General features: G+C 38.0%; 1 protein-coding gene across 1 annotated transcript in view; it reads left to right on the top strand.

Moving 5' to 3' along the window:
* shtn1 (shootin 1) overlaps positions 1-13,784 on the top strand; it is a 50,078-nt gene that overhangs the window by 19,123 nt on the left and 17,171 nt on the right. Inside the window, exons 4-7 of the mRNA XM_024296768.2 lie at positions 3,487-3,581; positions 8,580-8,748; positions 12,754-12,851; positions 13,127-13,208. Of these exons, the coding sequence (XP_024152536.1) occupies positions 3,487-3,581; positions 8,580-8,748; positions 12,754-12,851; positions 13,127-13,208 (444 nt within the window). The remainder of the gene's footprint in view (positions 1-3,486; positions 3,582-8,579; positions 8,749-12,753; positions 12,852-13,126; positions 13,209-13,784) is intronic.

The raw sequence follows: 13,784 nt of genomic DNA, 5'->3' as shown, positions 1-13,784 counted from the left end.
TTGATGTCTTAAGCTATTTGAAAAGAATATTTTCCATTCTGCTCATCACATTCTAGCCTCAAGCAGCACTCTTGGTTTATGTTAGTGCAGCAAAGACAAATAGTTCTAACTCAAGGTTAAGTTCAAGCAACATGTATACTTGTTAACAAAAAAGCCCACATCCACTCAGTACACTCAACGTATGCACAGCAGTTATTCATCTTGTTGTGCTCCACGCTGTATTCAGTTTTATACTTAATGCGCGCTGGCCCTGAATGATCAAAACAAAAAGGTAGGGAACTATTTGATGTAAAGATATACCATGGGAAACATTTAGTTCATTTTCTTTTGAAAGAAACTCGATTGATATATGTGGGCAATTAAGTTTACTCACACGGCACATACAAAAGGTGACAGAGACACTCTGGTGTGTCAGGGTGCTCTTATCTTAAACCACACAGATAGTAAATGAAGTCAGAGTTATGCACCCACTCTTTTACAAATCCAAAGCTTCTCCTTTCTTTCTTAATGACATTTTTCTCAGGCTGAATGTCCAGGAGTTGACCTTTTAAGCTTATGACATGAATCTGGTATTCCATAAGTTTTTCATGTATTCTTTCTGAACATCATGGCATTGATGGAGGCTTCTCACTAATGGTCTACATTACTCATGTATGATGTGAGTCTGAACGATAAAGAGCAGCTTGCTAACCTACGACAGCAGGTTGTCAAAGGCACCAACAGGAAAGATGCTTCTGGTCCTCAGACAAACTGAGACGATGGTGCCTGCAGTTTGGTCTTTACCATGCTTACCGCGGCTGTTGAGGAATTTTCTGTCACAACGGTGAAGAAGCTATAAGATTTCCACTCTTATAGCCTCAAGCTAACATTAGCGGTGGGAAAATAAATACGAGCAATATTGGATCAATCCAGTTCTACATTTTTAAGCCAGAATCACAATTCACTACAGCACAAGTCCCAGAGGAGCAGGAGGAAGTCTGGGCATCTTTGCTTAGACTACTGCCCCTGCGTCCTGGTCCCGGAGGAGAAGGAGATGGATGGATGGGTTTCTGGAACTTTGTTTTGATTTCTTTTTAAATTGACATTGTGATCTTGAATATGTTTTTGCATTGAATGATTTGTTGATGTGATTTCTACTTCAGAGCCAGCATAGTTTTGCCAGTAGAGGATTGGGAATTTTGGAGAAAAGGTAATTTGTCATCTGCATAAAAACTTATTTCATGGTGGATTGTATAGTTAACCTCTATGCTGTCACCAGGGGAAGAGTGGGTAACCCTTTCTGGTTCCTATTACAAGAACAAACCTGAGGACTGGGGTCTGTTTGTATGTTCTGACTGATGCTTTTGGGTTGAGAATATATTTTAATCCAATCAAAGAATAATTGCCCAAACCCAAATTTATACAGGGCATAAAATATTTATAGAACTTGAGTGGATTAACTTCAGGATGAATGTCAGAACTTTTGATGTCTTTTAGAATAGAATTGCTGACTAATAAATACTTTAAATAAGAATGTCAATGGAGAATCAATGTGGCGATATATTGGGATATTTCCTCTGGTGATACTGAATGTTGTCAAGACAATATATAATTATTTATGAGCAAACACAGTTCCTTGTCTGACTCTTGTTTTCCACCTTAACCCTCGACTGCTAGCTGGCAACACTAAAATTTACTGAAAGAAAAGCTCCATGAATTTGTGGGTAAAAACAACTTGTGTATTAGATACAGTTGCAATGCTTAGCATTGTGATCATTGAAATAAAATAAACTTTGACTAACTTAAAAGGTGTATTAATATTTAGACAATTTTTCTAAGTCATATTCTTTAAAAAATAGAAAATTGTTCTGGTACAGTCTTGAACTATATAGCAAGTTGTATCGTGAAATGATATGTGTCGTGAGGTGTATCGTATTGTGAAATGTGTATCGTGATGCATATCGTGAGGTGTATCGTATTATGAAATGTGTATCATGATGCTTATCGCAATTTGTATTATGATACGTATCGCGATGTGTATTGTGAAATGTATATCATGATACGTATCGTGAGGTGTATAGTATCGTGAAATGTGTATGAAGATACGTATTGTATCGCCAGACTATTGCTAATACACGCCCCTTATAAAAAGGAGAGAGGAAGTTGAACCTCTTAGTCTTTGGGTGACATGAGCTCCAGTCATCTCAGAACTGTCCGGTCCAGACTGCCATCATTCTGCCCAAACTTGAGCGTTTCAGAGTCTCTGGGTGACGACAGTGTGATTCTTTGGTTGCTGTTCCAGTGAAAACCTGCTGCTCTGAAGTAGTACAACACTACTGAAGTCAAAATAATCCCTTTTCTTTGGCTGCTGTATCCCTGTCTGAGTCTCTGGGCTGCTATATTCTTTCTCAGCTGTTGGGCGAAGGCAGCATACACTCTGAACAGGTCACCAGTCTGTCCCAGGGCCACACGCACATTCTCACCTCAGGACTTTTTAGACTCATCAATGAGGCATGTTTTTGGACTGTGGGAGGAACCTGGAGAAAACCCAATGATGCACGAGGAGAACATGCAAACTCCACACAGAAAGAACCCATCCGGTACTTGGACTAGGACCGTCTCACTGTGAAACCAGATAAAAAAATGATTAAACATCATAATAGTCTATTGATAATTTGTCCCACACTTTTGTTTTTGAACATTTGCATATTTTACAACAAATATGTGTTTTCTGTTTGGTTGTTTTGTCACCTACCTCACATTACATGAAGTCATAAGTCAGATTTGATGATTCAAATGATGAATTACTGATTACTGAAGTATGTTTGGTGTTTGTTTGATTTTCATTATTATTATGTTATTATTTCATGATTGCATTATGCCAGTCAATTTGGCTTCTCACATTCATTTGTTTTCTTTTGCTTATTTTTTCTTTTTACTAGCAAATCAGACATTTTTGTCTGCAGAAGAAAGTTGAATCATTTTCATCAGTTTGGTCTCTACCTGCAACAGAAAATACATTTAATAAGATTCTAATCTGATTCAAACTTCTGGTTTCTGCGTGTCTGCTGCACACATTAACAAAGTATGAGGTTTCAGACTGAAGACCAGGCTGTTTCAGCTATGCTTCAGATGGATCAGGAAAAACACATGAAATATCAAGGTCTTAGACCTCTCAGAGAAAGAGAAAATATTGGTGTATATTTTTTACAGACTTTCTGTAAACAAAAGGTCGTAGCAAACACTTGCACAACATACAAGGGAACTGGGAGTAAGGAAGCAACAATTAAAAAAACTACAGTAAATCAGAGAACATGAACATTGAAGCTTAGGTGTTAAAGGGTTAAAATGATGCATGAACACAATCTGACCACACTAAAGGTTTTGTTAAAGATCTGCTTTACTTTGGATGGGACCACATGTTTTTTCATTTTAAGGCAATTGATTGACTGATTGATGTCAATGATTGTGAAGCATCTAATGTTCTGTTTTTTTTTTTTTTTGCAGTGTCTGAGATGGTCCTCCAGGAGGTCAGTGACATTCAGGAGGACCTGGAGATCGAGAGGATGTGCAGAGAAAGTGCAGAAGCGCTCGCTTCCAAGGTTTGTTCTAACACGACAATTTAAATTCAGAAAAATCTGATTTTAAAACGAGATTTTTAATTTAAAATCAGCGACGCTTAAAGAATCGGTTGAATTGAACAGTTTTAAATAGACTCTGGAGATGACATCACAGTATTTTCGGGAACAGCATCTCGTCTTCATTTTTCCTGTCACAATCAAGCGCGGCTGCTGTGCTCATGCCTTACAAAATCACTTTTTGGGCTCCTTCCTTTGTGGTTGTGATTGAGAGTGGGGGAGCCTGGCACATGGTGATTTCACAGCCCACTGCTGCAGAGATCATCACTGTAATCATGGCTCATTCAGTCCCAGTACAAAAGCCCTCACTGTCCACCTGGCTGCAGCAGAACCGGGCAGTGGGAGACTGATGGATAAACAAAATGAAGGTCGACAAATCTCCAGCCTTCAGTGCCTGCTTCTGTTTTTCCTTTCTTTGTTTCCGGGGCGACAAGACAGATTTTTACTGGCCCAGATGACCACAAGGCATCAAGGTTGTCTGAAAAAACGGCTTTCAAACCAACTTTATCTGCATTCTTTACTGAGACACCTCGAAGTGTTCAGCACAAGACTGCGACATCTACCGTTTCTATCATGTTTCACAGTGGGACACTTTACACCAGGGGTGTCAAACTCGATCACACAGGGGGCCAAAATCCAAAACACACCTTAGGTCGCGGGCTGAACAGAATAAATATTTATTGAACACTCTAAAACTACATTTTTAAAACTTTAAAAGAGTCATTTTAAACATAATTATGAACTAGATATATAGCATTACCTGCAATAATGCTAGTGTGAATACTGTAAGCTGAAATTGGCCGCTGAAAATGATAGTGCTGATAGCTGAAAATGCTGAAGCTGATAGCCAGATAAGAATATTAGCTAAATGCCAAATTAGCCTAAAAAACAAAAAAACCTAGGTTAGCAAAATCAGCTAGCATGTAGCTGAAAAATTTGCTAAACTTCAAAATATCCTAAAAACTGAAAATAAAACCTAAAAACAACCTAAAAAAACAACAAAAAAAGGCAAAATAAGCTAAAACAGCATGTAGCTGAAATATTAGCTAAACTCCAAAACAGCCTAAAAAATCTTAGTAAATGCCAAAATAGTCCAAAAAGTTAGCAGAATTACATTTTTTACGCTTTTTAACATAAATATGAATAACAAAAAGTCAGGAATATTATTCCAGAATAAATCAACTCAAACCTCAAATAACTTTCAATATTTTACTCTCCATAAAAATATATTTCGTCAAAATTATACATGTTAGAAATGAACGTAAGATAACATCGGAACATTAATAACAATAAAATAAAATGATCTGGAGGGCCGGATCTGGCCCCTGGGCCTCGACTTTGACACATGTGTTTTAATTCATGGAAATAATTCTGGAAGCCTAGATACATGTTTAAATTTTTAAAAATAATCTAATTTTTTGTCGATTAACTTCTTTCTCCTCCGTTATTATTGATTCTTCAACTGGACATCCTTCTGTCTGTCATCATTTTCATACACACCCATCAGCTATCACCCCTTTTTGTTGAGTGCTGTACTGGAAAGTAGATGTTTACTTTCTTAACATCGCTTCATTAAGACCATAAAATACAATTTCTGCATTAAAATTGTATTTTTTACTCATTTGAATTTAAAGCAAATCCTAAATGCTGAGGAAAGAGTTCCAAACACGAATAGCATTAATGTCTTTGTGACTGATGACGATGATTTTGCTCATGAAGTGTGACAGGGACCACAGTGACAGAAAGTTCAGCGTTTCTTAAATCTTTGGGATGAAAAAAGTGGGACAGCAGTTTGAAAACACGACCATTTGTTTGCGAATGGTTTGGATGTTTAATGTTTTTGTGTTGATGTGTGATCAAGGTAAGATGAGGGGCTGTTACTGCATAATGGGGACCTTCAGCGAGCGCACGCCAATGCTATGTCAGTTTTGATTCATGCAAGTATATAATTTTAAAGGCCCGTCTCCCGCCAGTTGCACGTTATTATCAAAAGAATGTGATTCCATGTTGTGTATTGTTGATTGCATTTCAGAGAAAGGGTTGCAGCCTGAAGAGTGCCATCAAAAGAGAGAATTGCTGCAATCTGCTCTCACCAGGATGCCATTAATAAATGTTTTTTTTATGGTTTGCCTTTTATTTTTCCCCTTTGCTTTTTGGCTCCTCAGACACTTTTCTTGCTTCAGATTACATCAACATGCACGAATAATTGGCATCAATCTCTTTTCCAGAGGCTTCGCTGACGTTTTGTTTTGGGTCGATTTTCCTAAACACACATATTGCTTTTGTGTTGCCTGAAATGCTTAAAAAAAGGAACGGACATTGGAGATGTTGAGCAAAAAATTTAAACCGAAGAAATCACTTTCTGAAGAACAACATAAATGCAAATCTGTGCTGCATTAGAAAACTATCATTATGTGTGTGGAGACAGACACTGATCGCCTTTCTCCACCGGCTTGTGTGTTTCTAATTATGTGTGTTACTTCACACGTTGGTATTGCTTTTGCATATGTCCTCCTGCCATTATGGCTGATTGCAGACCCAAGGAAAAGGAAATCACAACAGCATCTCATCTGATTCTCCATCATCCTCCTGCCTTAGTTATTTGCACTCTTTTAATTCACAGGGTTTTTGGTAGCAAAGCTGATTTGGAAAATGTCTCAGTTTTAAAGCAAAATGACGAAAGCGATCCAGAATATGTTCCGGCACCAGGAGATCTAATGCTGTGTGTCTGTATTCCTCCTGATTCTTAAACAGTAGCAACACGAAGATGAGAGCAGGTCAGGGTCAATTAATCATTAAAAAAAACTATTTTTTTTAATTATCAAGCACATTTTCTGCTTAATTAAATCCAAGAAATGCCATAAAAAGAATAAACAGAAACGATCCGCAAACGATCTGAACACGGCAACAACAGCCCGCCAATAGAAACCTTTAAAATGCTTCAAATTTGAAAAATGTCTTTTAAATAAAAAAAAAGAAAATCTGGTGAAGGGTAAGTTACCAGGAAACGTTATTTTAAGAAACAAATTCTAGTCATTAGGACATGTTTTTTTGAAAACGTTCTTGAAAAGATTATTTTTCTTAACGAAGGGTCTTTTTACCTTTCAGAAATTCAGCTTTACAGTTGAGTTTTTCTTTTTATTTTGAATGCAAACTGATATTCTTAAGGATGGATTCAAATATGGGCAGAAGATCAGAGGTTATGATCAATGTGGAGCTGAGAATAGGATTAAAAAATGAAAGATATTGAAAACAGGCAAACGGAGAAGGATGGACGAACGCTTCATTCTGATTGATTGATTTAAAGCATAGATTGGGAAAAATTCAGGACAAAGCACACATTTTTTTCAAACTCATTGCAGAAATAATGAAATGCATTGATAAGAAAATAGAAAACAAACAAAGACACACTTATGTGTGTCATTAGTAATTATTAACTAAAGTCGAGTAGAGTTTGATTCTAAACCTTAACAGAAGCACCTGAAGCTCTCCACCACGAGGGAACAACCAACAAACCAAAATGCCTAAAAAATGAAACGTCCTTTTTCTGTTCAACAGAATGATATCAGAGCCTGTGTCACAGAGATGAAATAAAACCGAGTTTGAGAAAGCTGAACTTAAAAACTGACTCAGTCTAGTAAAACGGTTTAAAGTCTTCCTCCAATCAAAATCCTGTTTTTTGAGTTTCTAACATATCTGTGTGGCATTTTTCTTCTGAAAGAGAACAAATGTAATAAGAATTCATTTAGTTTTTACATTTCCAAGTATTTCTCCTTTCAAATCAACCAAACTGTCTTGGACAGACTCTGTTTGAATGAATGATCTTCTTTCCATCAACAGCTCTGCTGCACATGCACTAAACCCTCATCTGTTCCTAGTGTCTAGTTCAGGTTCTGGAGAAGAGAAGATGGTATCTTCACATTGACTGCAGTCAAATGAGCCGCCGTTCACATTTCTGTGGTCAAATCAGCATCACTGGATTTTTGGTGTGAGTTTCATCCAATACTTACGGTAGCAGGACTGAGAACGCTGGAAAATCTCCACCAGACTCCACGGAGCTTCTTGATGTGACCACGGAAATGTGAACGGCGGCTCATTTGACCGCAGTTGGAAAGGATTGTAAATCAATGAAAGAGCATTTTGATGTTAGCTTTGATTATTTTATCAAGAACTCTGAGAAACCAATGATTGAATGTATTGATCACAGTCAATAAACATTGGAGAATTAGCTAAAAGAGTCTTTGGTGAACTGGAAGGAGAAAGAATCAGGATTTTGGAGGAAGTTCTGTCCATGAAGATCTTCACTTCCTCGTCCAGCTGACATCTGGATCAGAACCATACGGCTGGACATTACCCAGATTGATGGATGTTTTCATGTAGCAGCATGAAGATTTACGCTAGAGAGACACAGAGCTATCATAATCAGAGAGGGGGGGTCAGGGGCAGGGCTAATCAGCTTAGCTCCAAAAGCCACGCCCCCTCAGAGAAGATTTTGGAAACCGAGGCTTTTAGGTTGTGAGATTTTGGGTAAAAACCTCATAATCATAATGAAAACACTACTGTTTAGTTTTTTTTTGTTTTTTTTTTAATGGACATAGGGGACTTTAAAAGATATTTTTAGGAAGTGATTGTTTAACTTTGAGGTAAAAGAAAGGATAACAACTATTTTCTGTTACTAAAACACATTCACGGCTTTTGAAGTTGCCCATCAAAAATCTGCTATTGCAATGAAAGACAGACTGACATATAACCTAGAGTGAGGAAAATGATGTTTTCCAGTCAGCTCAGCTGGGTCTGAAATGTGGAAAAAGAACAAACTGAATGGAAAAACCTGCAGGTGGACCAGAGAGAGACTACATCCATTCACATGTGACTTCACTTTGAGCTCTGAGCCATGATGGTATTCCTCCAAACGTTTGGGGTAGTCTGGTCTGACCCCGTCTCCCATGATTCTCTCTGCAGCTGAACCGGCAGAACCGCTCGCTGAAGAGGAAGAGCATGATGCTGATGTCTCATCTCAGTCCGGAGACCGTCACACAGATCAGCTTGATGGACGATGAAGAGGAGGGTGAAGACCTCAATGCCAGCAGCAAAGACTGTCTCTCCGCGCACTGCAGAAGCAACATCGCAGGTGCACCGTGACAGAGTCCCACTCTGAGCACAACACGCCATCAAAACAGCACCTTAAAAATGTCTGGTTGCTCTTTACGTGGAGCAGATGATTATTGCTAGATTTAATTTACTGGTTTACAGTAAACAGATCAACTCTTTAGTCACTAATATCTACAGTAGAATGTCTGTTTAGATACAAAAGTGCTAAAATTTTAATTTGTATCCCTGAATTTAGTATGCTTTATAAAAGCTAAAAAGACAAAAAGAGCGATGATACGTTACACTATAGCTGGGTATCAGTTATCATTTCCAGAATTCAATTACGAGTTTTTTCTGTTCTTTTGATTCTTCAATTCAAGTTTGATTTTACACAGTTCACACATTTAGACACATTTGTTCAGAAATACATTCATAATTTACTATATGATTTGAATATATTTATATGAATCTGATCCAGTTCACATCCTGTAAATGTATCAGTGAAATAATGAGATTGTTAATATCATCCAGTGTTACATGGATTCTCTAAAGGAGAAGTTCTAACAAAAATGTTCAGATCATTAACATTGTAAACATTGTTCTGCTTCTCCTGGAGGACGTTTCAGTTTGGACACTAGGTGGTGATCACACTCTAGCATTACACCTTATTCCAGAAGAAGAAGAAAGTATGAGGACAAACTGTGTTTTAGACCACAAATAGTTACTTTAAAAACATTTCCTTAAAAGAGTCTAGAAAATTCCTGCCTGTGAATTATTCAGTAATGTATCTTTAGGTCGACTGAGCATTAGCATTAGCCATCCTATGGGAAATTCTATTAAACATTACCATCAAGCTAGCGGACTTTAGCTTTATGTGCTAAATCTCTTTATGTTTTTATGAATTGATTATTGATCTATTAAACTTAAAATGATTCAAATCATTTAAATGATTTTATCAACCCAGCCCTACATCACACTCTTTTAAAAATTATGTGATTATTAAACGTATTCTACAGAAGATGAAAACGGCCTGTCCTACTTTTTTAAAATCATAACGAGATCCACTATGCCGTGATAATGAGATCCATTATATCATCATCACGAGATCCACTATCTTGTTATAACGAGATATTTGGTATTTAGTGGATCCTGTTATAATTAGAAAACGTAAACGGAAAAGTATGGCAGGCCGTTTTCGACTTCTGTATTATTCATATGCGTCAGAGATAGTTTGCACGACAAGAGAGGAATTACGAGCTTGTGAGCTACATCATGACTTTGTCCTTGGAAATAAATTCCTTTAAAAATTAGTTGATATTGAAAAAAAATAAATGTTTTTGGAGGAGATTGTAAAAAAATGGCTCAAAGACGCATGTTTGTAAAGCATTTTAGCTTGAAACCGTTTTTCTGTGTAACCGCTGACAGAAGAGCTGAACCACAGTGACCCCCGGCCTCTTCTTTCTGCTTAGCCCTTTAACACCTGAGGCGTCGCTGGTGTCGCTTAAACACAAAGTCTTGAACATATTTGAACATTTCTTCAGAATCTGCTGGAGTGATGTTGATCGTATTAATGGTTGAAAAGTTTCCTCTAATCAAAGAACATAAACACTGGAGCTCCGGCGTTAAAGGGTTAAACCCAAAAACCATATAAAAGGAAAGTCCTGCAGTTTGTGTAGCAGAGCATCTTTGTGATCATACAAATCCACCCCTGTACCACAGCTAATGCAAGTTAATTATTTTGGTCCTCATGAGCCCCTCCCTCCAGGAAAATGCTGTTTTCAGATCCTCAAGTCAGCCAGTAATTATAGCTCAGGTGATAATGCCATCACGCTGCTCAAATCTGTCTGCATCAAAAGACCCGGATAATTATCTTGTTTGTAAATGAAAAAGATTGGCTGAGCCCAGAAGGGTTGACTTGCTCAGATTACTGGTTTATTGTAATAACATTTTCATAATTACATGGTAATGGACCGACTCATTTAGAGAGAAGATTGATAGTTCGATCCCCATGCCTGCCACATGCCAAGGTGGCAATGAGCAACACCGAAAACTCTGAGAAGATCATCAGTCTGTGACTGCAGACACTGTTCACGAGCGGGTCCTTCTCTGATTCTTTTACTGTGGTGGATTATCCGGTTACAGCCGGAATGATAGATGATGATGAACACAGGGATGAACAAAAACATTTAGAGTCTCAAGGTGAAAAACAGGCAACTTGTCCAGGGTGTACCCTGACTTCACCCAATGGGCTGAGGTCACGACCTATGTTCACGTTCGGAACATAACCGCTCAATTATTTTGGGTTGGGGGAGTGGACCGTTGTTTACATGGAAATATTGGAGTATTTGGAGTTTAGGATGTCTTTTGGAGCCACCAAGAGTCACTATAAATGATGTCTATCAAAACACTCCAAAAATAAAAATTTATTTAACACCACGATTATGTATTTTTAAATGGTTTTAAAAAGGGATTTAGATTTTATGTGCCGTCCTACAAACTTCAAAGGTAAAGCTGATGTTATTCTCCAACACATTCTCATCACCAAGCCGTCACATTTTGACGTTTGGTTAAAGTCCCCTCTGCGTTTTGGGTGTCCTCATCTCGTCTTTTTTTTAAGTGCTAGCTGTTCATGTTAAACCACGCGTCCCAGAACCGGTCCAGTACAGCAACGCAACACCCAACACAGTACGCTAACCCTAACCTAGCACCAGATGCTGTACCAGAATGCGGTACCAGACGTGATACTGGACCCGATCCGGCACCTGATGTGGTACCAGGCGTAAACCGGGTTAAGGTACCAGTACTGGAGAAGGGTTCAAGTACTTGATGCATCCTGAGGACCAGTCCACGTCCAGCACCGCGTCCCGAGGGTTGCGGACCCTTGATTTCACGAAAAGCCAGTACATCAAAAGATGAGGAGTTGGAGAAGCCTAAAGCGCAGAGGAGACCTTAACCAAACGTCAACATGGGACGACTTGGTGATGAGGATGTGTGTCCGTGCGGTAAAGAAAAAATGTAGAAATACGGGCTAATGCTAACTAGCATGTAAGGCACGTCTAATTTTCGCTGCTGTTTTCTTTATGACCTGATACTTGTGTTTTAATAACTCCACAGTAGTGTTTCTAAAGTTTTGTCAATGAAATTTTTAAATCTGGGGTCTCAAACTTGCAGTCATCTGCAGCCTCCAGGATGATAATTTGCATTTGAATAGAACCCTCATGGAAAGCAGCCAGATCAGATTTATTTATTGTGAGGAGTTCTACAAAAATCTACAAAAAATGAAATCCTTCAAAGATTTTCTCGGTATCGGGGCTTCTCTCTCTCTCTGAAGGAGGCGCTGTTAATGCAGACATTTGAAACTGAATAAAAATAGTTAGTTTTCAGTCAATATGTGGTTTCTTCAGTTGTCTGTATCTGCTGTATGCTCATTATTATTATTTTATTTATTTATTACTGATTTATTTATTTTTTATTAATTTTTAATTTATTAATTTTATTTAATTCATTATTTTGTGTTAGAAATAAAGATGTTTCAGAACACCGGAAGGTTTTATTAGCGCTTTTCTTGTGAAAATCCTGATGCGGCCCGACCTCACCCAGACTCCTCCTCCAGCGGCCCCCGGCTGAATTAAGTTTGAGACCCCTGGTGTAAATGTTCTAACATTTCTATGTTTCATCCTAAGAAGTCATGTGATCATACAGTACATTGTAGCGTTTTGTGAGCACTTGGTGTTTGAGGAAGCCTTTTTTGGGTGCTATTGTGTACACAAAATACAACTCGCAAATCAGTGATGGTAAACTGCAATACCCATACGGGAGATTGTATCGACTGCTGTCTAGGTACTCATAGGGTTAACTACATTTAGTTTAAGCACATAGTTCAAATGTTATTCACTGCATAAACTGTTTGATTTAATCAGAACTAGTTTGCTGGAAGTAACTTCTTTTATTGAATTCACCGCTGTTGGCATGACATTCACCTTTTGATATCATCTGCTGCACTTTGTAAAAAAATGTTAGAGCTTTGATTTGTCTGTTATCCCAGAGCTTCAAATGAAACTGGAATTGACGCTTCAGGAAAAAATCCAAACAACTGCAGAGCTGAAGGCAGTGAGACAACAACTGGCAGACGTGAAGGAGGAAGTGAGTCTATACTTTATACACTGAGGGATCATTCAAGAAAGAAATCTGCTGAAATAAAAAGACAATGACTGTTAGTGGAGAAAATGTTCAACACAAACTCCTAATAGTTTAAAAACTTGATCATGATAAACTCTTGCTTGACTGTGTGTATCTCAGCATTTTGCATGAAACAGACTGTAGAGAGGTGCTAATGCTTTGTTGCTCTTCCATGTCAACAACCAGAGAAAAACTGTTGTTGTTTCTGTTTTCCATGTTTTTGTTCGATGTGTTTGAAGCTGATGAAAGAAAAACACGATAACACAGTGTTAATATCTGAGGCGGTGCAGCAGAAGAAGCTCCTGCAGAAATACAACAGAGGTAATATTGTTGTCTTATGTTCATGTATCCTCCAGGCCACTAGGAGGTGCTGGAGGGAAAGGAGAAGAAGAACGAACTGTTCTTAAAACATTAATAAAACGTCTGTTTAGCAACTACATTCATCTTCTTATGCCTAAACGTTACAAATATGTTTATGTTGTGGCTTCATTTAAGAGAAATAAAGTTTTAATAATCAGTGACCACATCAGTTTTATAGCATGTCAGCGCAAGGAATTGTGGGATATCGTTCCCTTTGCCTGTCTGGGCGGATTGGGGTTTAAGTGTGGGTTTTGTCTGTGTTTGGTTGTCTGGCTGTTTTACTCGGTTTTTCCCTCAGTTATTTTATCCTGTTATGTTAGAAGTCATTCTAACTGGTTTAGATCCAGAGTCCAGCTCAGATGAAGAAAAAAAAGATTTTTGTGGATCTATTGATTCACAACAATCTGAATTTAAAAATTCTCAGAAATGCAGTTTAAAGCTTAAAGGACTAGTAATGGGGTTGTGGGTCTTTTTCGGTGTTAACTGTATTTCGCCTTATATTTACCATTTCAAATGTTTTGGCGTGTTTTGAGCAAG

This window comes from Oryzias melastigma, linkage group LG15 (genome assembly GCF_002922805.2).
Source record: "Oryzias melastigma strain HK-1 linkage group LG15, ASM292280v2, whole genome shotgun sequence".
NCBI lineage: Eukaryota > Metazoa > Chordata > Actinopteri > Beloniformes > Adrianichthyidae > Oryzias > Oryzias melastigma.
The sequence above is the reverse complement of the archived record's forward strand: the minus strand, read 5'-3'. Positions and strand labels throughout refer to the sequence as shown.